The sequence below is a fragment of the Oncorhynchus tshawytscha genome, linkage group LG27 (genome assembly GCF_018296145.1).
Source record: "Oncorhynchus tshawytscha isolate Ot180627B linkage group LG27, Otsh_v2.0, whole genome shotgun sequence".
NCBI classification, from domain to species: Eukaryota; Metazoa; Chordata; class Actinopteri; order Salmoniformes; family Salmonidae; genus Oncorhynchus; species Oncorhynchus tshawytscha.
Genome location: NC_056455.1, coordinates 2,263,213 through 2,288,537, shown reverse-complemented (window position 1 = coordinate 2,288,537; position 25,325 = coordinate 2,263,213). Strand labels below are relative to the sequence as shown.

Below are 25,325 nucleotides of genomic sequence, written 5' to 3'. Positions count from 1 at the left end.
GTCTTAGGACCCACAGGGGAAGTGATCCATCTTAAGACCCCCAGGGGAAGTGATCCGACCCCAGGGGAAGTGAATCGACCCAGGACCTCAGGGGAAGTGAATCGACCCAGGACCTCGGGAAGCGATCCGTCTCAGGACCCCAGGGGAAGCGATCCGTCTCAGGACCCCAGGGGAAGCGATCCGTCTCAGTACCCCAGGGGAAGCGATCCGTCTCAGGACCCACAGGGGAAGCGATCCGTCTCAGGACCCACAGGGGAAGTGATCCGTCTTAGGTCCCCAGTGGAAGTGATCCGTCTTAGGTCCCCAGTGGAAGTGATCCGTCTTAGGTCCCCAGTGGAAGTGATCCGTCTTAAGACCCCCAGGGGAAGTGATCCGACACCAGGGGAAGTGAATCGACCCAGGAGCTCAGGGGAAGTGAATCAACCCAGGACCTCGGGAAGCGATCCGTCTCAGGACCCCAGGGAAAGCGATCCGTCTCAGGAGCCCAGGGAAAGCGATCCGTCTCAGGAGCCCAGGGAAAGCGATCCGTCTCAGGACCCCAGGGGAAGCGATCCGTCTCAGGACCCCAGGGAAGCGATCCGTCTCAGGACCCCAGGGGAAGTGATCCAACCCCAGGGGAAGTGAATTGACTCAGGACCCCAGGGGAAGTGAATCGACTCAGGACCCCAGGGGAAGTGATCTAACCCCAGGGGAAGTGAATTGACTCAGGACCCCAGGGGAAGTGAATCGACTCAGGACCCCAGGGGAAGTGAATCGACTCAGGACCCCAGGGAAGTGAATTGACTCAGGACCCCAGGGGAAGCGATCCGTCTCAGGACCCCAGGGAAGTCATCCATAACAGGACCCCAGGGGAAGTAATCCAACCCCAGGGGAAGTGAATTGACTCAGGACCCCAGGGGAAGTGAATTGACTCAGGACCCCAGGGGAAGTGATCCATAACAGGACCCCAGGGGAAGTGATCCATAACAGGACCCCAGGGGAAGTGTGTGCATACATAATACCAATGAGTCATTGTCTGTCTATCTGGCTGGCATATCATGTGTGACACAATGGTAAATGTTAAATCTCTATCCCTCTTGACCCTGCCATAGAGAACATGCGTCACTGTGATCTAATCAAAGTTAAAGAGTACTTATATACACCCGTGCAAGCACGGACGCACGCACACACACACACACACAAAGAGAAATGCATGTGTAGAAGTTGGAGATGGAGTTCTTTAGCCAGAGGCTGAATCTCTCTCTGAATGTCCTCTCTCTCATCCTCTTTTCCAGTTTGTGCGTCATGGACATGAGAGGACCACAGACGTTTTCTATGCACATACTCAGTCAAATTAGGCCAGGGGCCGTATGTGTCAAGAGTCTTGGAGTAGGAGTGCGGATTTAGAATCAGTTTTGCCCTTTAGATCACAATGAATAAGATTTGACGGACGGAAGGGACCTGGTCCTAGATCAGTTCGTATGGCCCATGAGACAATTTAGCCTCTGTCTGATGGCCACCAGATATTTATCTGGTTTATCTGAATTTGGTTTATCTGAACTCTTTTAGTAAAAGTCAGTATCTGGTGTGGCCACCAGCAGTGCATCTCCTCCTCATGGACTGCACCAGACTTGCCAGTTCTTGCTGTGAGATGTTACCCCACTCTTCCACCAAGGCACCTGCAAGTTCCCGGACATTTCTGTGGGGAATGGCCCAAGCCCTCACCCTCCGATCCAACAGGTCCCAGACGTGCTCAATGGGATTGAGATCTGGGCTCTTCGCTGGCCATGGCATAACCCTGACATTCCTGTCTTGCAGGAAATCATGCACAGAACGAGCAGTATGGCTGGTGGCATTGTCATGCTGGAGGGTCATGTCAGGATGAGCCTGCAGGAAGGGTACCACATGAGGGAGGAGGATGTCTTCCCTCTAACACACAGCGTTGAGATTGCTTGCACTGACAACAAGCTCAGTCCGATGATGCTGTGACACACCACCCCAGACCATGACGGACCCTCCACCTCCAAATCGATCCCGCTCCAGAATACAGGCCTTGGTGTAACGCTCATTCCTTAGATGATAAACGCAAATCTGACCATCACCCCTGGTGAGACAAAACCGCAACTCGTCAGAGAAGAGCACTTTTTGCCAGTCCTGACTGGTCCAGCGACGGTGGGTTTGTGCCCATAGGCGACGTTGTTGCCGGTGATGTCTGGTGAAGACCTGCCTTTACAACAGGCCTACAAGCCCTCAGTCCAGCCTCGCTCAGCCTATTGCGGACAGTCTGAGCACTGATGGAGGGATTGTGCGTTCCTGGTGTAACTCGGGCAGTTGTTGTTGCCATCTTGTTCCTGTCCCGCAGGTGTGATGTTCAGATGTACTGATCCTGTGCAGGTGTTACACGTGGTCTCCCACTGCGAGGATGATCAGCTGTCTGTCCTTTCTCCCTGTAGCACTTTTTTAGGCATCTCACAGTAAGGACATTGCAATTTATTGGCCACATCTGCAGTCCTCATGCCTCCTTGCAGCATGCCTAAGGCACATTCACGCAGATGAGCAGGGACGCTGGGCCTCTTTCTTTTGGTGTATTTCAGAGTCAGTAAAAAGGCCTCTTTAGTGTCCTAAGTTTTCTAACTGTGACCTTAATTGCCTACCGTCCGTAAGCTGTTAGTGTCTTAAAGACCGTTCCACAGGACCCCATTAATTGTTTATGGTTCATTGAACAAGCATGGGAAACAGTGTTTAAACCCTTTACAATGAAGATCTGTGAAGTTATTTGGATTTTTATGATTTATCTTTGAAAGACAGGGTCCTGAAAAAGGGACGTTTCTTTTTTTGCTGAGTTTACTAACTCTCTCTCCCTCCATCCCTCTTCTCTCTCTCCAGGCCCCTACCATCCTCCTGTTAATGACAATGATTCAGAGATATTTCAGATACAGCGCTTCAAAAGATAAGACCTATTTCCTCAGGCTGTTTTAATCTGCTAGACTGTACTTATTTCTTTCCTGGATGTTTTGAGGTTTCTCTTTGTGCGTCCTAAATGGCACTCTTTACAGTAAACAAAGTAGTGCACTATAAATCCAATAAGGCGCCATTTGGGATGCAGACTTTGTGTGTTTCTAACTTCATAGAGCTTGTTTAAATACAGCAACATGAAAGGAGGCAGATTCCCGACAGTGTGTTCTTGATACCGGGCTAATGTTTTGGTGTGTAAAGAGTAAAGACGCCCCACAGACATAATGTAATGCATCATCAATACTTGATTCATGGTGAGATGCATATTCTGTCTCCTCTCTCTCTCTCTCCTTCTCTCTCCACCCACCCCCCTCTCTCCGTCCCACTCTCTCTCGCTCTCCATCCCCTTCTCGCTCTCTCCACCCCCCACTCCATACCCTTTCTCCCTCTCTCTCCATCCCCTCTCTCTCTCCGTCAACTCTCTCATCCCCTCTTTCTTTCTCAACCCTTTTCTCCCTCGCTCTTCATCCCCCTCTCTCCCTCTCTCCCTCTCATCCCCCTTTCTCTCCATCCCCTCTCTCTCTCATTCCCTTTCTCTCTCGCTCTCTTTCTCCATCCCCCTCTTACTCTCGCTCCATCACCCCTCTCTCCATCCCCTTTTCTTTCTCTTTCTTTCTCTCTCAACCCCTTTTCTCTCTCTCCACCCCCTGTCTCTAAATACATTTCAAATGTCATATTATTTGCAACTAGTTAAAGTACAAAAGGGAAAATAAATAAACATAAAATAAATAAAAATAAACAATTCTGCTGAGTCTCAATTTGGTGTTTTTCCCATTTTGTGAGGTATTGGTTGGTGAGTGGACCCCAGACCTCACAACCATAAAGGGCAATGGGTTCTATAACTGATTCAAGTATTTTTAGCCAGATCCTAATTGGTATGTCGAATTTTATGTTATTTTGATGGCATTGAAGGCCCTTCTTGCGTTGTCTCTCAGATCGTTCACAGCTTTATGGAAGTTATCTGTGGTGCTGATGTGTAGGCCAAGGTACAGTATGTGTAGTTTTTTTGTGTGCTATAGAGCAACGGTGTCTAGATGTATTTGTGGTCCTGGAAAGTGGACCTTATTTGGAACACCATTATTTTAGTTACTGTCGGGGCCCAGGTCTGACAGAATCTGTGCTGAAGATGTTGGTGCTGCTGTTGGCCCTCCTTGGTTGGGGACAGAAGCACCAGGTCATCAGTATTCATTTTAATTCAGATTCTAGTAGGGTGAGGCTGGGTGCTGCAGACTGTTCTAGTGCCCTCACCAATTCATTGATATACTACATGTCTCTCACTCTGCGCTGTGTGGGAGTCCTAGTTGCCCTACCCACATTACTGTTACCTTACTAAACAGCACAGGATAACGCTGCGAGGGACAGAATCGTAATGTCATTTCCCAATGAAGTGGGAGACAGACTGTGAAGAGGAAGCTTCTCCACTGAGGACTCACAGTCACATAAAGCTTCCAAAATGGCAACCTACAGTATTCCCTATGCAGTACACTACTTTTGACCAGGGCCCATAGCAAATAGTGTTCCATTTTGGACGCATACAGGGACACGCATTGTGAGGAAGGTTGAAGTTTCCCTCCGAGCCTAGAAGTCCCTACATCCCTTCTACCACTGGACCTGTGATCCTCTTCTGGTAGCACTTTAATGGACCAGACATAACAGGAGGAAGAGGATCCAATTATCAAAAGAAGCTTAGAGCCACAGCAGTTGAGTTGTGTTAGTTACCTTTATTTAACTAGGCAAGTCAGTTAAGAACAAATTCTTATTTTCAATGACGGCCTGGGAACAGTGGGTTAACGACAGATTTGTACCTTGTCAGCTCGGGGGTTTGAACTTGCAACCTTCCGGTTACTAGTCCAACACTCTAACCACTAGGCTACCCTGCTGCCACAGGGTAGTGAGAAGTTAACATATTAGGAGGGTTACTATGAGAGGGGAACCACTGCTTGTGGCATGAACAGTACTCTCATGTCCATAACACAAACTACAAGAAGATGAGAAAGAGGACATTTACTGACAGTGAAATTAATTTCAGCCCACTGCACGTTAGTAATCTAAGGTTACCTGGACTAATACAGAAAAACTTAGTGCGTAGTTCTGTTTTTCTGTATGAGAGTGGACTACATTATTAGAACTATTATTTTTGGGATGGTAATGCGTTTTCAGTGTAAATGACTAAATCCAGATATAAAGTATGTACAGTACCAGTCGAAAGTTTGGACACCTACTCATTCAAGGGTTGTCCTACATTGTAGAATAATAGTTAAGACTTCAAAACAATGAAAAAACACATATGTAATCATGTAGTAAGAAAGTGTTTAACCTCTTTGGGCTCGGGGGCAGTATTTTCACGTTCGGCTGAAAAGCGTGCCCGGAGTAAACTGCCTGCTACTTAGGCCCAGAACCATAGATATGCATATTATTGATTGCAGATTTGGATAAAAAACACTCTGAAGTTTCTAAAACTGTTTGAATGGTGTCTGTGAGTATAACAGAACTCATATGGCAGGCGAAAACCTGAGAAAAATCCAACCAGGAAGTGGGAAATCTGAGGTTTGTAGTTTTTCAAGTCTTAATGCTTCCACTAGATGTCAACAGTTTTTAGAACGTGGTTTCAGGCTTCTACTGTGAAAGGGGAGCGAATAAGAGCTGTTTGAAGCAGGGGTCTGGCTGAAAGCCATGAGTTGTTGATCGCGCGTGACCGTGAGCACGAGCTCTGTTTCCTTCCCTTCCCTTTCTAAAGACAAAGAAATTGTCCGGTTGAAACATTATGGAAGATTTATGATGAAAACATCCTAAAGATTGATTCTATACATTGATTGACATGTTTCTACAAACTGCAATGGAACTTTTTTTACTTTTCGTCTGGACTTTGTGCTCGCGGCTTGTGCATTTGGATTAGTGTACTCAACGCGCAAACAAAAATGTGGACATAAATATGGACTGTATCGAACATCAACAAACATCAACACAGCGGTTGCAACCTCTTAGAACTACCCATCCCGGATCCGGGAGAATTGTCATCAACTACACTAATTAGCATAGCACAACGGTCAAAAAATATTACTAGAAAATATTCATATTTATGAAATCACAAGTGAAATATAGCGAAACACAGCTTAGCCTTTTGTTAATCACCCTGTCATCTCAGATTTTGAAATTATGCTTTACAGCCAAAGCAAGACGAGCATTTGTGTAAGTTTATCGATAGCCTAGCATAGCATTATGTCCAGCTAGCAGCAGGAAGCTTGGTCATGAAAATCAGAAAAGCAATCAAATTAACCGTTTACCTTTGATGATCTTCGGATGTTTTCACTGACGATGACTCCCAGTTAGACAGCAAATGTTCCTTTTGTTCCATAAAGATTATTTTTATACCCAAAATACCTCCTTTTGTTGGTCACGTTATATTCAGAAATCCACCGGAAATAGCGGTCACGACAAAGCCGAAAAAAAATCCAAATTATGTCCATAATATCGACAGAAACATGGCAAGTCTTTTTATAATCAATCCTCAAGGTGTTTTTCAAATATCTATTCGATAATATATCAACCGGGACAATTGGCTTTTCAGTAGGAGCGAGAGAAAAAATGACTACCTCTGTCTTTTACTCAAGAATCACTCTGAGAGCCCTCAGCTGGCCACTGGCGCAAATGTAGTCATTTACGCTCATTCTTCAAAATAAAGGCCTGAAACTACGTCTAAAGGCTGTAGACACCTTAGGGAAGCCACAGAAAAAGGAATCTGGTTGATATCCCTTTCAATGGACAATAGGAATGCATAGAAAGACGGGTTTCAAAATAAGAGTCACTTCCTGATTGGATTTTTCTCAGGATTTCGCCTGCAATATCAGTTCTCTTATACTCACAGACAATATTTTGACAGTTTTGGAAACTTTAGAGGGTTTTCTATCCTAAGCTGTGAATTATATGCATATTCTTGCATCTGGTCCTGAGAAATAGGCGGTTTACTTTGGGAACGTTATTTTTTCCAAAAATGAAAATAGTGCCCCCTAGTTAAGGAGAAGTGTATCTTTAATTCTCTGTAAAACATTTGTATCTTTCATCAACTTTTATGATACGTATTTCTGTAAATTGATGTGGCTCTCTGCAAAATCACTGGATGGAGGCAAAACATTACTGAATGTAACGCGCCAATGTAAACTGAGATTTTTGGATATAAATATGAACTTTATCGAACAAAACATACATGTATTGTGTAACATGAAGTCCTATGAGTGCCATCTGATGAAGATCATCAAAGGTTAGTGATTTTTATCTCTAATGATTTTTGTTACTCCTCTCTTTGGCTGGAAAATGGCTGTATGTTTTTTGTGACTAGGCGCTGACCTAACATAATCGTATGATGTGCTTTCGCTGTAAAGCCTTTTTGAAATCAGACACTGTGGTTGGATTAACAAGCAGTTTATCTTTAAAATGGTGTGTATTGCTTTTATGTTTGAGGAATTTTAATTGAGATTTCTGTTTGAATTTGGCGCCCTGCACTTTCACTGGCTGTTGTCAAATCAATCCCATTAACGGCATTTGAGCCCTTTTAACCAATCAAAATATATTTTATGTTGGAGATTCTTCAAAGTAGCCACCCTTTGCCTTGATGACAGCTTTGCACACTCTTGGCATTCTCTCAACCAGCTTCATAAGGTAGTCACCTGGAATGCATTTCAATTAACAGGTGTGCCTTGTTAAAAGTTCATTTGTGGAATTTCTTTCCTTCTTAGTGTGTTTGAGACAATCAGTTGTGTTGTGACAAGGTAGGGGTGGTATTCAGAAGATAGCCCTATTTGGTAAATTGGAGTTCATTAGAGTTACTAGCCTCAGAAATTGCAGCCCAAATAAATGCTTCACAAATGAAGACACATCTCAACATCAACTGTTCAGAGGAGACTGTGTGAATCAAGCCTTCATGGTCAAATTGCTACAAAGAAACCACTACTAAAGGACACTAATGATAAGAAGAGACTTGCTTGGGCCAAGAAACACAAGCAATGGACAATAGACCAGTGGAAATCTGTCCTTTGGTCTGACGAGTCCAAATTTGAGATTTTTAGTTTCAACCGCTGTGTCTTTGTGAGACACAGAGTAGGTGAACGGATGATCTCCAGATGTGTGGTTCCCACCGTGAAGCATAGAGTAGAAGGTGTGGTGGTGCTTTCAGTGAATCACTGACACTGTCAGTGATTTATTTTACAATTCAATGCACACTTAACCAGCATGGCTACAACAGCATTCAGCAGCGATACGCCATCCTATCTGGTTTGGGCTTAGTGGGACTATAATTTGTTTTTCAACAGGACAATGACCCATAACACACCTCCAGGCTGTGCAAGGGCTATTTGACCAAGAAGAAGAGTGATGGAGTTCTGCATCAGATGACCTGGCCTCCAACATCACCCGACCTCAACCCAATTGAGATGTTTTGGGATGAGTTGGACCGCAGAGTGAAGGAAAAGCAGCCAACAAGTGCTCAGCATTTGTGGTAATTCCTTCAAGACTGTTGGAAAATAATTCCAGTTGAATCTGGTTGAGAGAATGCTAAAAGTGTGCAAAACTGTCATCATTAAGAAAAGGGTGGCTACTTGGAAGAATATAAAATATATTTTGATTTGTTTAACACTTTTTTTTGGTTACTGCGTTATTTCATATTTTGATGTCTTCAATATTATTATACAATGTAGAAAATAGTAAAAATTAAGAAAAACCCTTGAATGAATAGGTGTGTCCAAACTTTTGACTGGTACTGTATCTAGAGAATCAAAAATGGCTAAAATGTCATGGCATGGACCTCCATTGATTTTGTTATAATAGTTGAACCATTGAGATAGCATAAGAGCACAACATAAGCCTTGGCAAAATGTGCAGAATTACAGGAAATTTGCTTTAAAACATATTTTTTTGTCACTTCGGGCCTACTTGTTCAGGTTTTATACTGAATAAACAGAAGAATGGCGGTTCCCACACAAAGTTTTTCACAATTATCAACCTAACATATACTTCCAGCCTGCACGATGCCCTCAAGGTGGAGATGTGCAACGATGCTCAAGCTTTCACGCTGCCATTTCAGAAATTGCTGTCAACTCTCACCCTGGTAGTGACAAAAGGTCAGGGGTTGTAATTCAACTCTCACCCTGGGAGTGACAAAAGGTCAGGGGTTGTAATTCAACTCTCACCCTGGGAGTGACAAAAGGTCAGGGGTTGTAATTCAACTCTCACCCTGGGAGTGACAAAAGGTCAGGGGTTGTAATTCAACTCTCACCCTGGGAGTGACAAAAGGTCAGGGGTTGTAATTCAACTCTCACCCTGGGAGTGACAAAAGGTCAGGGGTTGTAATTCAACTCTCACCCTGGGAGTGACAAAAGGTCAGGGGTTGTAATTCAACTCTCACCCTGGGAGTGACAAAAGGTCAGGGGTTGTAATTCAACTCTCACCCTGGGAGTGACAAAAGGTCATGAGAGGGTAGTAGATAACAGTTTGTTATTGTGGATAAATACCTTTTTTTAAAGTAAGTCAGTAATTCAACCACCCTCTAAAGGAAGATCAATAATTCAACTACCCTCCTTTAAAGGAAGATCAGTAAAAAAAAGCATTTAAACCTTAATTTAACTAGGCAAGTCAGTTAAGAACAAATTCTTATTTTCAATGATGGCCTAGGAACAGTGGGTTAACTGCCTGTTCAGGGGCAGAACAACAGATTTGTACCTTGTCAGTTCGGGGATTTGAACTTGCAACCTTCCAGTTACTAGTCCAACGCTCTTACCACTAGGCTACCCTGCCGCCCCAGACATTATGACCATCGTTGGATCAATTCATTGGATCGTCGGTACTGTGTTTTTTACTTTGTACTATACTCATTAATTGATCAAACAAAAGCTAACCTGCGCCTTCCTTCCTGTCTCTCGCTCTGTGCAGCGCTGCTGTGGGAGTGGGTTTCTATGGCAACAGCGAGACCAACGATGGGGTGTACCAGCTGACGTACTCCCTGTACAACACCAATCATACCCTGGGAGGGGTCGACAGCCTGGTGGGTAGCACTGCAGTCTCAATACTATATTACCTCTACGTTTCCCATTACCTCTACGTTACCACTACATTATCATACAGCTGATGACTCTCTGTATAACACACACAGCCTGGTGGGCCGACTACTTTGTCTTCCCCCCCGCCCTCTCCAATGTACACTCGGGGAGGCTGGTCTAACCAGACATTGTTCTCGTGCTTTGTACCGACATGAGTCCCAATGTGTCCGTTTTAGCTGCTAGGCATGGAGACCAAGTCCATCAGACGCAATGACTGTTGATTGGTGACTGTTGACTGGTGACTTTATCCCTACCTATATATAAACGTATGTACTGTACCCCAATTGCCTCATACCCCTTCACATTGACTCAGTACTGTTACCCTGTGTATATAGCCATTGCACATTGTGTATTTATTCCTTGTGTTTTTCTTTCTCTCTGCATTGTACAAATACAAATAGTTTTCTAGCTTTAGATTCTACAATTATACTGCTGAAAATTGCCCTCTCTTCTCAACCCAACAGATTTCCTTAATCCTGTATTAGATTAAATATTCTGGTTGAGCCGATGCTTATATTTCTGTCTCTCCAATTTCATGCTATCCAATTGGCAAAGATGGAGGGCCATGCGTCCGAAACACGACCCAGCAAAGCGGCACTGCTTCTTGACACACTGCTCGCTTAACCCGGAAGCTATCCACACCAATGTGTCGGATGAAACACCGTCCAACTGGTGACTGATGTCAGCTTGCAGGCGCCTGGCCCACCACGAGTGCCTTAGACCGCTGCGCCACTCGGGAGGCCTGAGCAGATGCTTTTATCCATTAAGAACACCTGCTCTGGGCCTCCCTAGTGGCACAGTCATTTAAGACACTGCATCGAAGTGCTTGAGGCATCACTACAGACCCGGGTTCTATCCCAGGCTGTGTCACAACCGGCCGTGACCGGGAATCCCATAGGGCGGCTCACAATTGTCCCAGTCCAGGTTAGGGGAGGGTTTCGCCAAGGGGGCTTTACTTAACTCATCGCGCTCTAGTGACTCCTTGTGCTGGACCGGACATCTGCAGGCTGATTTTGGTCGTCCGTTGAACGGTGTTTCCTCCGACACTTCCGGGTTAAGCAGGCAGGTGTTAAGAAGCGTGATTTTGGATGGTTATGTTTCGGAGGACGCGTGACTCGACCTTCGCTTCTCCCTAGCCCATTGGAGATTTCAGTGATGAGACAAGATCGCATTTGGATATCACGAAATTGGAGCGAAAACATGGGTAAAATTTCCCCCCCAAAAAAGACTGACCAGGTGAAGGCTATGATCCCTTTTTGATGTCACTTGTTAAATCCATTTCAATCAGTGTAGATGAAGGGGACGAGTCTGGTTAATGAAGGATTTTTAAGCCTTGAGACAATTGAGACATGGATTGTGTATGTGTGCCGTTCAGAGGGTGAATGTGCAAGACAAAATATTTATGTGCCTTTGAACGGGGTATGGTAGTGTCATGACATGGCCCTTTCTGGGTATAGATCATGGCTTCCCACTCCTACACCCAGGTTCTGTTATCTCAGGTCATACATTCCTGGCGGAGACTCTCCCTCTGGCCATGCAGAAAGAGAGACACAGAGGGAACAAAGGATTTCACATCGCAAACTCCTAAATCTCCAAAATGAGAATATGAAACAAAATGTCCACTTGTGAGAAGGTGGGAATGGTCTGTGGACACTTTCATTTGGTGACCTCAGAAAAGACAGGAAACACACATAACTATCTCTCTGAATGTGTACATTTCTCAATTATGGGGTTTGCATCTAATTCTTGTATAAAATTAATGAGTAAAGATGAAACTATTTGTGAAATGATGTAATATGATGTTAAACCTTTAATGTGAGATAATTGTATTCCCTTTAAAGTTTAACTAAGTCATTGGCCCAACCCCATGAGCACATACATGATCAGGCTTCATAGAACCGCCTTTTCTAGCGTTACGAATAAAAACCCCTCCTGAGGAAATCCTCTTCAGACCACACATACCTCGGTGTCAGCTGAGGTGGCACAGGTTTGAGTACCAAGACTGAGCAAACCCACAGCGTGAACTGTGATTGCGAATAGTTTAGACTAAGCAAACCCAAGCATGTGCTGTGATTGCGAAAAGTTATTGATTTCCTAACCATACCACGTGGAGCATTGGCTACACGGCTGGAAATGGTTCAACTCTGAGACTATCGATCCCGACAGAATAAGAGCAAATCTTAGATACTAATTACTAGTCTGCAGCTAGAAATTATGTAAACCTGGGATGCTATTACCAACAACCGCTGAAACATCTGTTCTATGAGAACTCTGAAGTATCCATTCTAACCACGAAAGACTTTGATCTTCGGAAAGCGAGAAAGAGACGCGGATGAACTGACTCTCCAGCAGACGGACTGACGATTCCAACAGAGATCACGATGACACCTGGGCGTAAATATATATTTTTTGCAATTATTCCCGGATGAGTGAGCGTTCATATGCAAAGGATTAGCATTTAAATTAATATAATTATCAACTGTGTGTAGTGATCCCTTTTTGTCTTTCCCACTCTCGCTCAGTCCACACCCACTTCCCTTTGTCCACCAAGCCGTCATATCGGCTTAGCCCACTAGGGAATCTTCCCTATCATTTGTTAGTAACAGATCTACTGTTTGTTTATGCATTTCTGTGATTATTTAGTTAGTAAATAAATGATTAAGATAATTGGTGTATGGATGATTCATAGTAAAGGCTGGGTTTGTGCAGATAACCAACAATGGGCGGTCCTCTGATTTAGGGCGGTCCTCTGATAACTGCTCATGGGCGGTCCTCTGATTTAGTTAACCTCTCTAGGGCATGTGCTAGCGTCCCATCTGGCCAACATCCAGTGAGGTTGCAGAGCGCCAAATTCAATTACAGAAATGCTCATTGTAAAAATTCAGAAAACAAAACATATTTTACATCGGTTTAAAGATGAACTTCTTGTTAAACCAACCACAGTGTCATATTTATAAAATGCTTTTCGGCGAAAGCATACCTAGCCCAGAACATAGCCCAGTTGACAAATTATTAACCAGCCAACCAGCCAAGCAGAAGCGTTACAAAACTCAGAAATAGAGATACAATTAATCCCTTACCTTTGATGATCTTCATATGGTGGCAATCAGAAGACATTCATTTACTCAATAAATGTTCATTTTGTTCGATGAAGTCTCTTTATATCCAAAAACCTCTGTTTTGTTAGCGCGTTTTCTTCAGTAATCCACAGGCTCAAAAAATCCAAATTGTATCCGTAAAGTTCATAGAAACATGTCAAAGGATGTTTATATTCAACCCTCAGGTTGTTTTTTAGCCTAAATGTTCTATAATATTTCAACCGGACAATAATGTCGTCAATATCAAAGGTAAGCAAGAAATGCACATGCGCCTGAAAAAACTCTGCTTCACTTTAGGGTCCACTCGTTCAGACTGGTCTTACTCCCTCATAAGAATTACAAGCCTGAAACGATTTCTAAAGACTGTTAACATCTAGTGGAAGGCATAGGAACTGCAAATGGAGTCCTAAGTCAATGGATACTGTAATGGCATTGAATAGAAAACTACAAAACCAAAAAGAAAACGACTTCCTGAATGGATTTTTCTCTGTTTTTTTGCCTGCTAAATCAATTCTTTTATACTCACAGACACTATTTTAACAGTTTTGGAAACTTTAGTGTTCTCTATCCAAATCTATCCTATCATCTGGGCCCGAGTAGCAGGCCGTTTAATTTGGGCATGCTTTTCATCCAAAATTCCGAATGCTGCCCCCTACCCTAGAGAGGTTAAACTCCAAAGGGAATTGGAGTTTAATCATCCTCACTCATTCATCTTATACAACAATTAGATGTAAGCCTCATAACTGAGGCTATTATATAAACAGCGTTATTGTAATGTGTCCGTATTGTCTTATGAGTTTCACAAAATTGTACCAAACGGACCAGTTCGTAGCTGGATTCTTCACCAATCTTTTATACCTTCTCCAGAACATAAGTGTTGTTCGGACCTCAAGTTCTGTGAGGTGGAAGAAATTCCTTTGTACTCTCTATGAAAACTCACTCTCTCTATATACTGTGGCCATGAGGAGATAATCTCCTCCAGGAATTTACAACCTGAGGTCACAGCAGCCTGAGTGTAGGAGACAGAGAAAGGGGGATGATGCTCGCTGTACCCAAAGAGGGCAACGTCATGACACTGCAGGAATCAAATCCTGCTTCAACCAATTATAGATTGAGCCATGGGAACCACCAAGATTCTGCTCTCTGGTGGGTCTCTGACCAGTATGCCACACTCTCTTGGAGGCTGGAATGATAATGCAGCCTCTGGCTTATTATGAAATCACCATCACATCACCCACTGTCCTGCCTCCTTGTCACTTCCCTCAGCAGTGAGGCAGGAAGTGCATCATCATCATCAGAGAGACAGACGTAGAGACTCCATATGACTTCTATGTTCGCTGTTGAAAAGCAGGAATGAACTTCCCATCTGTGGTAATGAAATGGATTTTGGTTTCTGTAGCTTACTCTCTTGTCATAGCTGTTACCTACACAGCTGGGCTTGAAAACAGACAGGCAGTTTACCGGGCACAGATTAAGCCTAGTCCAAGACTAAGATGCATTTTTAATGGAGATTGAGCCCACAGCATGTAGAACCAATATAGCCTAGTTCCTATCTGAGCTTTTAAATAGTTGTGGTCCTCTGATGGTACAAAGGCCTTACTGTGTCTTATAGACAGACGACAGTCACACACACACACATCTACAACACACACAATCTACAACACACACACACACAACCACCCACACATGTTTTGTTCATTCCAAATCCAATTTGCCCTAACTCCTGAACCTAACCACTACCCCCTTTTCCTAATTCAAACCCTAAACCTAATTGTAACACTAAACCTATGTTGTAAATGTCACCATGAGGGAGAATTTTCCTTCGTTCACTATCCTTGTGGGGACTTTTGGGGATGTTAGGTCACCACAATCATCCGTGAACCCAGCAAACAAAGACCTTTGATGAGGACAAATGGCCGGGTGTCCTGATGGGCTGCTTCAGTGTTAGTCCTCCTCCTGATAACAATGGCTGCTTTGGCTTCTGCCCACTCCTCCTCTGCCTCTCCACATTCCTCAGAAGTGGAGCAGATATCTTAAACTAGGAGGTGATGGAAATTAATTGTTTTTTTCTTCTATTTTTGACCCTTAATTTATCAGGTAAGTTGACTGAGAACATTCTTATTTACGGCAACGTTCTGTGGAATAGTTACAGGGGAAAGGAAGGGGATGAATGCGCCAATTGAAAGCTGGGGATGATTAGGTGGCCATGATGGTTTGAGGGACAGATTTGGAAACACTTAATAGTCACCATCAATGGAAGTTGACTTCATAGTTACAGTCAATGGCTGCTTTTTTTTACCCCACAGTCACCATCACTTTTCCCAGGTTGTTTGAGTTAGTTCATTAGTTCTGGACCATATGGTCGTGTAGCTGTCTGCCCCCCCCCCCATGCTGACAACCCCGACTGGGAATCTGAATAACAATCAGACACACAGTTAGAAGACATTCGTTTCAGGAGGAGAAGACAGAAAAACAGTCTGCTCTTCATACCGTAAAGGGAATTATGGGAATTTGGAATGCTTGTATAATCTCTAACTGATATCCCATATGAACTCCGCAGACATTCTATAAATAAATAGTTTTCTTCTTTGCTGAGTCTTGGAGGAAGGAGATGGTGAATGAAGAGAGGTTTTGGCAGCCAACAGTCAGAGCTCCAGCCTGGTCCCAGATCTGTTTGTGTTGTCTTGCCAACTCCTGCCAATTACCATATGAGTTGGAAAGACAGCACAAACAAATGTGGGACCAGGCTATCAGAGCCCTGCCTGTGTGGGTCAGTCAGAGAGAAAGGTTCTATCTAGCCCTGGTTGTGTGGGTCAGTCAGAGAGAAAGGTTCTATCTAGCCCTGGTTGTGTGGGTCAGTCAGAGAGAAAGGTTCTATCTAGCCCTGCCTGTGTGGGTCAGTCAGAGAGAAAGGTTCTATCTAGCCCTGCCTGTGTGGGTCAGTCAGAGAGAAAGGTTCTATCTAGCCCTGGTTGGGACCTTACCAGTGACATAACTGTAACCATATTTCCCTCAACCAAACACGCTCTCATCGTAATAGGCTTTGTCTGGAAACGATAGAGTTGAAAGATTAGTTATTTGACTCTATGTGATGAAAGAAGGATTTACTTGAACTATTTACAATGTAAGCAATCATGTTCAAAGTATCAAGCTCTTGGAGAGAGAATGTTTGATAATTGTTGAGGGGAAGGAAGAAGGGTTTTGTTTGGGATGGAGCTGACAAGCCAGTGATAAACTGCCTGGTTGGAGGTCTCTGTGCGTCCCAAATGGCACCCTAGTCCCTAAATAGTGCACAAATAATACTGCACCATAGGGCTCTGCTCAAAAGTAGTGCACCATGTAGGAAATAGGGTGCCATTTTGGATGCAGAATTTGTGTGGGATGGCTGGTGACTGATTGAGAGCTGTTGACTGAGAGCTGGACATCTGGGCCTATAGACTCCTAGGTTTGGCTCCTGTCCCAGACAAGGGATTTCAGGAGGGCATCCCCACTGGCTGCTACAGCCTTGGCATCCTTACCCATGCTGTTCTCCGTCTAGAACACAAACATCAGGATGGTACTATAAAGCATCAGAGACCTTAAGAAGTAGATATTCTACCCTACAGTATCTGCAGATCAAATAGTAAGGTTAAGGGTTATCTTAAGGTAAAGTGATATGAAGTGGTTAAGTTTAGGGTAAAGGTCTGGATATGCAAGTGCATAGTTTTTGTGTTAGACTTGGAGGAGTAAGAACACTAGACTTGGAGGAGTAATAACACAGATGTAATAGGACTTCAACACGGACTTCCCTGTTCAGACATGGGAGTTGCAGTGTGTTTTCAGTGAAGTGAAGCTGCTAGCATCAGACAAAAGGTTGCTTATTTTTGCTAAGCCACTTTCTCTTTCCTTCCTCTCCTCCACTCCCTTTCAATAACTTATGCCAGGTATTCCCAAACTGGGGTGCGCCAAATAAAAATGTGATACATGATACACATAAAAAAATGTCAATTGTTTTTGAAGTTTTATTCTTCCCATTTTCAAACAGTACATTTATATTTTCCAACAGGGCTATACAGTTGTGTGAGGTTGTTTTCTCGCTTGAATAGCCTCATTTCACTGACAAAAATAAAGTTAAACCATCTAGTGTTCAGCGAAATAACAACAAAATGTCAAATACAGGTAGCTTAGTCAAATAATTAACATCCAATCACATTACCTGTTACTCTCGCGGGAATTCCACTAACGGTCCGTATGTAACCAAACGTAGCTGCTGGTCATTCTCTTACCTGGGAAAACACCGAACAATGGACAGGGACGTTGGACCATCAAAGAGGTGCAAGTATGATGAGAACTACATTCATTTGGGGTTCACTTATATTGGGAGTAGTGCCTTTCCTCAGCCACAGTGTGTTATATTTGCAAAAGTACTATCTCACAACTCGATTAAACCTTCACTCTTGCGCAGACATTTGGAAACAAAACATGGCCATTTGAAAAATACACCACGGGAGTTTTTTGAGCGAGAATTAAGTTGACTTTTGAGTAGTAAGACATGTATAAAAGCAACAAATCCCATTAATAAGAAGGGGCTAGAAGACTCTTATATGGTGAGCCTCCGAGTGGCTAGGACAGGCAAGCAACATACTATTGTGGAGGACTTAAATCTTCCTGCTGTCACGGATATGGCTGGGACAATGTTGGGGGAGAAGGCCAAACAATTATACAGACAATTGCTTCATCAAACAACACTGTTTCTCAACGCATAAGTGACATGGCAGGAGATGTTTTGAAACAATTACTGCTTCACATACAAGCCAGTAAATTATATGCCTTACAGCTGGATGTGTCAACAGACGTGGCGGGCCTGGCACAGCTCCTGGTATATGCCCGTTACGTTTATGGGGGGAAGCTCAATTAAGGAAGACATCCTCTTCTGCAAATCACTGGAAACCAGGACAACAGGAGAGGATATTCTTAAAGTACTGAACAGCTTTGTGACATCAATTGAACTTTGGTGGTCAAGATGTGTTGGTATCTGTACTGATGGCGCGAACAGGGAGACATAATGGAGGGATAACACACCTGTAAGCAATTGCTCCCGACGCCACTTGGGTACACTGTAGCATCCACGAGAGGCTCTTGCTGCCAAGGGAATGCCCGACAGCTTGAAAGACGTTTTGGACACTAAATTGACAATGGTTAACATTGCTATAGCAAGGCCTGGGTACTCTCGTGTATGTTCTTCACTGCATTGATATGGGCAGCGATAACATAGTGAAGTGTGCTGTTTATCAAGGGGCAAAGTATTGACAAGTTTTTTTTAAATTGAGAGACAAGCTTAAAGTTTTATTTACTGACCATAATTTCCACTCGTCTGACCGTCTGGGTGATGTTTTTTCTCTCGCCTGAATGATCTGAATATAGGATTACAGGGACTCTCTGCAACTATATTCAATGTGTGGGACAAATTCGAGGCTATGATTAAGAAGTTGGAGCTCCTTTCTGTCTTCATTAACAAGGACAAGGTCAACACACAGGTCTTTCCATCGTTGTAATCATTTTGTGTGCAAAGAACTCAAGTTTACGGACAATGTCCAATGTGAAATCGCGAGGCACCTGAGTGAGTTGGGTGCTGAATTACGTAGGTACTTTCCCGAAGCAGAGGACACAAACAACTGGATTCATTATCCCTTTCATGCCCTGCCTCCAGTCCACTTACCGATATCTGAATAAGAGAGCTTCATCGAAATTGCAACAAGCGGTTCTGTGAAAATTGAATTTAATCAGAAGCCAGATTTCTGGATTGCGCTGCGCTCAGAGTATCCTGTCTTGGAAAATTGCGCTGTTAAGACACTGATGCCCTTTGCAACCACGTACCTATGTGAGAGTGGATTCTCGGTCCTCACTAGCATGAAAACTAAATACAGGCACAGACTGTGTGTGGAAAAGGATTTAAGACTGAGACCCTCTGCAATTACAACCCAACATTGCAGAGTTATGTGCATCCTTTCAAGCACACACTTCTCATTAACCTGTGGTGAGTTATTCACAATTTCCGATGAACAAATGAGGTTTTATATGTAAGATGGTTAAATACAGAGTAAAATTATTGATTATTTTTATATTATTATTTGTGCCCTTGTCCTATAAGAGCTCTTTGTCACTTCCCACGAGCCGGGTTGTGGCAAAAACTCATACTCATTCTTGTGTTAAATAAATGTATCTTATAGTATGTGTGGCAGGCTTACAATGCAGGAAAAAACAACATTTGAGAGTGCGCTGACCCTGGTGCTGGAGGGGGTACACAGCTGGAGATTGAATGTTCGAAGGGGTACGGGACTATAAAAAGTTTGGGAACCACTGTCTTATGCCATCTGGACTGTTTGTGGAATTCAGACCTTCAAATGCTTTCAAATGTTTCCCACAATATCCATCATAGACAACCATTCTGTGCATTACTCTCCTGACCACCTTTCTATATCTGTCAATCATCTTCTCAATGGCATACAGTATATTCTGTCACTTTCATGTTCTCTTTTCCTCCGAACCCAACAAACCAAAATGTCTCTTAACCCTTCTCTCCGAACATAATATCTATTTTGGGGTGTAAAACATCAGCTGTTGTTACCATCACATTGAACTGGTAAAAAAAAGTGGAATATATTCATGAAGAAGTTTTTCAAGATTTTATTACCCAAAATGAACCAGCGGAGAAGGAATCCATCTTTGGGAGACAGAACGGCTACAGCACTTTAGAGCCATGTTTCATTTCACGCCTGACCTCATCCATTCTGAGCTCATCCATTCAAATGTAATTGAAGGAACCCTTCTTTCCTCCATTGAGCTGAGTCAAATAGTTTGAGTGTTGTGTCTTTGCTATGGATTAAGTGATATATGACATGCTATTTTATCAAATAAATTCTCTAATTAATATTGCCTGATTAAACTAATCATGTACATGTATTTAACTAGGAAGTTGGGGCACCACGGAAGAATGTTTATAGAGCTGTTGTCTTCTGAATAAACTCTTAAAGACCTGGTAATCTTTTATATCAATAGCAGTCAATTAGCAATCGTCACCTTATTCAGTCTCATCTGAACGTCGTAAAATTCTTGGTTATCTTCACAAACCCATGCTAACAAGTTGAATCATCAATAGAACATTTTGTTGAATTATTTATTTACTAAATACCGAAATAATCACACAGAATTACATATACACCGGATGGATCATACATTGATTAATAATTATGTCATACAAGTAAATGTCCCAAGTAGACGGAACCGATATTATGGCTGGTTACACAAAGAAAGGGGGTTGTGTTTGAATGAAAGCATGGGAAGAATGAGGAACCAAATCATTGCGTCTCTATCAAACCTTATGAAGCTAGGCTATCGGAAATACAGAATCTTATGCACTCTAAATAAATGCCCATTTGGAAAAGGAAAATGCAATAAATATTTACTCTGGGTTGCCCAGCAGAGATCTCCCTTGTCCTTTGAGGAATATTTCTTGTGGTAAAGCGGATACGTTGTAGTACCGTCATCGTGTGGTAGAACGAATACTTTGTGTACCCTTTGTGTACCCAATCTCTTGTGTACCAAGAGATTGTCTGTCCTTTCCTAGCCCACGTTTACAGCTGCTGCTGCTAACTCGATGTCTAGGATGTATCACTTCTTTAGTGAATAAGAGTTCAAAGTTCATATCAAGTTGCCATACTAAGTTGCTCATGCTATATTCTGGCTGGTATAGTCACAGTCGTCCTTCCAGCGTGGCGATCATCACCTCCACGTTGAAATTCGCCCCCTTAAGCGTATGGATATCAGTCTTCACGTCATCGGGAACATAATGTTACTTTCGTTAGGTTGTAGTCATTCAACCATTCGCAAGCAGAGCTCACGCTGAGGTTGGCTTAGTTCTGTAGTTGATATTAGCCCTTTTAAATGTATGAACAGCAGTCCTCACGTCATCGGGAACACAAGAGGTTGACTTTTGTCAATGGGCTTTTGTTGTAGGGGAGAGAAGGGCCTGCTTCATATTTCACAACCAATGCCTGTTCACTTGGGTTCACTGAGTGAGCATAGTTCACTTATGAAAACAATTCTCTCATTTAGAAGCTAAAATGATATTTCATCTTTTCACAAATAGTTACATATTTAAACAATTGCACAACAATTCCATATGAATCTGATAACTAGAATGTGTAGACTTTCCAAGATACAGTTTATTCGTCTTATCATCAGTAATAATGTCTCAGATGACAACTAATCTGACATCATATTCTTTAAGTACCAACGGATACTTTCAACTGGTTGGATTACCTAAAGATTGTTCTTTTCCTCAACCTTTTGATGTTACAATACTCTCTCTATGTTAACAAAAGGGCTTCCCAAGAGTCCATTCTGTAGAGTGGAGAGAAAAAGGGGGACAGGTATTTATGGGGGGTCATTAACCTTGCCAACAGGGCAACGTCATGACACAGGCGAAGAAGATTTATGCATCTTGTATCTCAAACTAGATCTCAAGCTGAAATATAATAATACCGCCATAGTACAGTGGTTAAAGTGATACTCCAGAACTTTTGTATAACTTCTGTCAGTAGTTTTGAAAGTGGTGCTCACGAGCCAAAGCGGGTCTCCGTTTTATGCTTAGTTCATCATCCAATTGTCATCAATTTCGTATTATATGTTACGTCCTGCAAAAATAATATTATTATTATTATTACTTTTTTTTGCAATTCATATGCTACAGTATGTTACCAATCCAAATCGTAAAATATGTTACCAATTTGTTGTTCTTAAGATCCCGTACTGCATTTTTAAGGAATGTGACTGTGACTGACTGACCAATTGTCTCAAGTCCTATGATGTATTCATACTTGTTCTTAGTCAAGGGGATGCCTTTCTATGAAATTGCCATGACACCCAATATTGTGTGACAAATTGTTTATTGAGAGAAACTGTATAAGCGATTGGATGAATTCAATACACTGTCCAACAGGCTCAGAGACATAGGCTGCATCCCAATAGCACAGTATTAAGCAACGCGACGATGAGGATCAGACCGAATCGATAGAGGCAACCAACCGGATCCAGTGACTCCCTAGGCTAAGATAAGATTCCTGTGCAGTCCCACAGTGGCTTAGATACATGGTTTCCCAGCAATGATTTCATCTCCTGACTTTGAGGAGTTGAAATAAAACTGTGGAAATGAGGTAGTGGATCAGATAACAGTAGCACACCAGAGGCATGTATTTACTAAACTGTATCTTTCGGTCTGCCTCCCAATTGGCACACTTTTCCCTAGCCCTATGAGCCCTGGTCAAAAATAGTGCACTAAATAGGGAATCGGTGCACTAAATAGGGAATAGGATGCCATTTGGGACAAATCCTATGTTTGTGTAGGGCAGGAAGCCAGCCAGGTGTGCTGTCTATTACAGGTGACTGGTACTGTCCTAACCAGTGTACAGTAGGCCTCATGGTTCTGTCCTAATCAGTGTAGCATTAGTCCTCATGGTACTGTCCTAATCAATGTACAGTAGGCCTCATGGTACTGTCCTAATCAATGTACAGTAGGCCTCATGGTACTGTCCTGATGAGTGTACAGTAGGCCTCATGGTACTGTCCTGATCGGTGTACAGTAGGCCTCATGGTACTGTCCTGATCGGTGTACAGTAGGCCTCATGGTACTGTCCTGATCTGTGTAGCAGTAGGCCTCATGGTACTGTCCTGATCGGTGTACAGTAGGCCTCATGGTACTGTCCTGATCAGTGTAGCAGTAGGCCTCATGGTACTGTCCTGATCAGTGTAGCAGTAGGCCTCATGGTACTGTCCTGATCGGTGTACAGTAGGCCTCGTGGTTCTGTCCTGATCGGTGTAGCAGTAGGCCTCATGGTACTGTCCTGACCAGTGTAGCAGTAGGCCTCATGGTACTGTCCTGATCAGTCTACAGTAGGCCTCATGGTACTGTCCTGATCGGTGTAGCAGTAGGCCTCATGGTACTGTCCTAATCGGTGTACAGTAGGCCTCATGGTACTGTCCTGATCAGTCTACAGTAGGCCTCATGGTACTGTCCTGATCAGTCTACAGTAGGCCTAATGGTACTGTCCTGATCGGTGTAGCAGTAGGCCTCATGGTACTGTCCTGATCGGTGTACAGTAGGCCTCATGGTACTGTCCTGATCAGTGTAGCAGTAGGCCTCATGGTACTGTCCTGATCAGTGTAGCAGTAGGCCTCATGGTACTGTCCTGATCGGTGTACAGTAGGCCTCGTGGTTCTGTCCTGATCGGTGTAGTAGTAGGCGGGTCCTCTTGGGTCCTCTTCTCTTTTGCTTTCATTTTTCTCTCGTGCTCTCACTTTCTTTCTTTCTTTCTTTCTTTCTTTTTCCTTCTCTTACTTTCTTTCCTTCTTTTACTCTCACACTCTATTTATTTCTGTCTCTCCCTCATTTTTAATTCCCTTAATTTCTTAATTCCTCTCATTCTTTCTCTCTACCCCCCATAGCCAAAGGCAGTAGTGAGTGAGGACTCCACACACAGTGAATACCAAACTACCTCATTACGTCCACCCAGCAGCCCCCCAGAACTAAACCACAGCGCTGTCCCCTCCTCCACAAACACAAGCAATATGAGTGGTCGGTACTCCCACTGAATGCCAAGTACCTAGGGCTGAATGGAAGCATTTATTGCCCTTTTTAATGATCAAATACCAGGATGTTGCTGTCTCTGAAAAACCTCTCCCAGTCAACCACCCTGGAAGCATGTTGTAATTAATTGGGGAGTGAAGTGGTAGTGTAATCATGCTCCACATGACATGGCTGTGTCCCAACTGGCACCAGATGTATGCTACTTTTACATAAATAGTCAGAAATAGTGGTCTATATAGGAAATAGGGTGCCATTTTGGATGCAGTCTTCGTACCCCTTTAATCTTATGTGTGTTTGGCCAATTTGGTGTAAATAAAAGTGTTACAGAAAATTGTGAGTAGCAGGAAGTTTATAATTCTCCTGGTTGTTTATGTGTGTTTCAAGGAGGGTTCTGCCCTGTTTGCTACACTTCATCTGCAGCAGTATGATTACGCAGTTTAAGTACGTAGTCAACTGTGTGATGTCTATTTCCACATTAGCCTAGAATTAGCTGGGAAATATTGTTTTACAAACCACCATGGTGACCCCAAAGTAACAGAATAAAGTTATCCCTATAGAACCAACATCTCCTGAATATGCTGTGCAGGTGACGTCCTACATCATACTTCTGGGTCCTGTCCCCCAATCTTTTCAATGGGCTTGACGATTATATCATAACATGAAAACGGCATTGTTTTAAGATACTTTTACAGCATTTTAAGATTTTCTTTGCGCTGAAGACCATTGTGCAATGTTTTTGCCCATTGAAGGCGATTCAAAAAGCCTATAAAAGTTACAAACCTACAAGGCTACTTTCTGGAAAATGCTGTGTCACTTCCATAGTGTATTAAACCTCTAGAACTCCTTCATTGTCAAGCCTGTAATATTCACATAAATCCCCTATGGGTACTGGTCAAAGTTAGTGCACTAAATAGAGAATAGGGTGTCATTTTGGACAGAACTTTACTCTTGCTAACCATATGCAAATGAACTGAGTATTCTGTGTGTACTGACACCTCTCTTCCTCTCCTCCTCTTCTCTTCTCCTCTCCCCCTTTCCTCTCCTCTCTTCCCCCTCTTCTCCTCTCCCCCTTTCCTCTCCTCTCTTCCTCCTCTCCCCCTCTACTCTTCTCCTCTCCCCCTCTTCTCTTCTCCTCTCCCCCTTTCCTCCTCTCCATCTCTCCTCCTCCTCCTCCAGGTGACGGGCACCATGGGTAGCATGGAGAGTGGTCTGAAGCAGCACCTGGCGAGGTTGGATGAGATCTTCGCTACGCGGGGAGACTACGTACAGACCCTACGCTTCATGCAGCAGATGGCTGACAACGTCATTAAACAGCTGTTGGGCCTGCCTGACTGGGACATGACTAAAGTAGACCTGGCCGCTATCGCAGACCAGACCACATACATAGAGTACTACAGGTATAGATAACCAGACCAGACCACATACGTAGAGTACTACAGGTATAGATAACCAGACCACATACGTAGAGTACTACATGTATAGATAACCAGACCACATACATAGAGTACTACATGTATAGAT

General features: G+C 43.3%; 1 protein-coding gene across 3 annotated transcripts in view; it reads left to right on the top strand.

Annotated features, from left to right (window-relative positions):
• Window positions 1-25,325, top strand: part of LOC112259288 (protein tweety homolog 2-like) — a 117,915-nt gene that overhangs the window by 40,919 nt on the left and 51,671 nt on the right. For all 3 annotated transcript variants that reach the window (XM_042307213.1, XM_042307214.1, XM_042307215.1), the window contains 2 exons: window positions 9,916-10,027; window positions 24,981-25,201. In XM_042307213.1, the coding sequence (XP_042163147.1) occupies window positions 9,916-10,027; window positions 24,981-25,201 (333 nt within the window). The remainder of the gene's footprint in view (window positions 1-9,915; window positions 10,028-24,980; window positions 25,202-25,325) is intronic.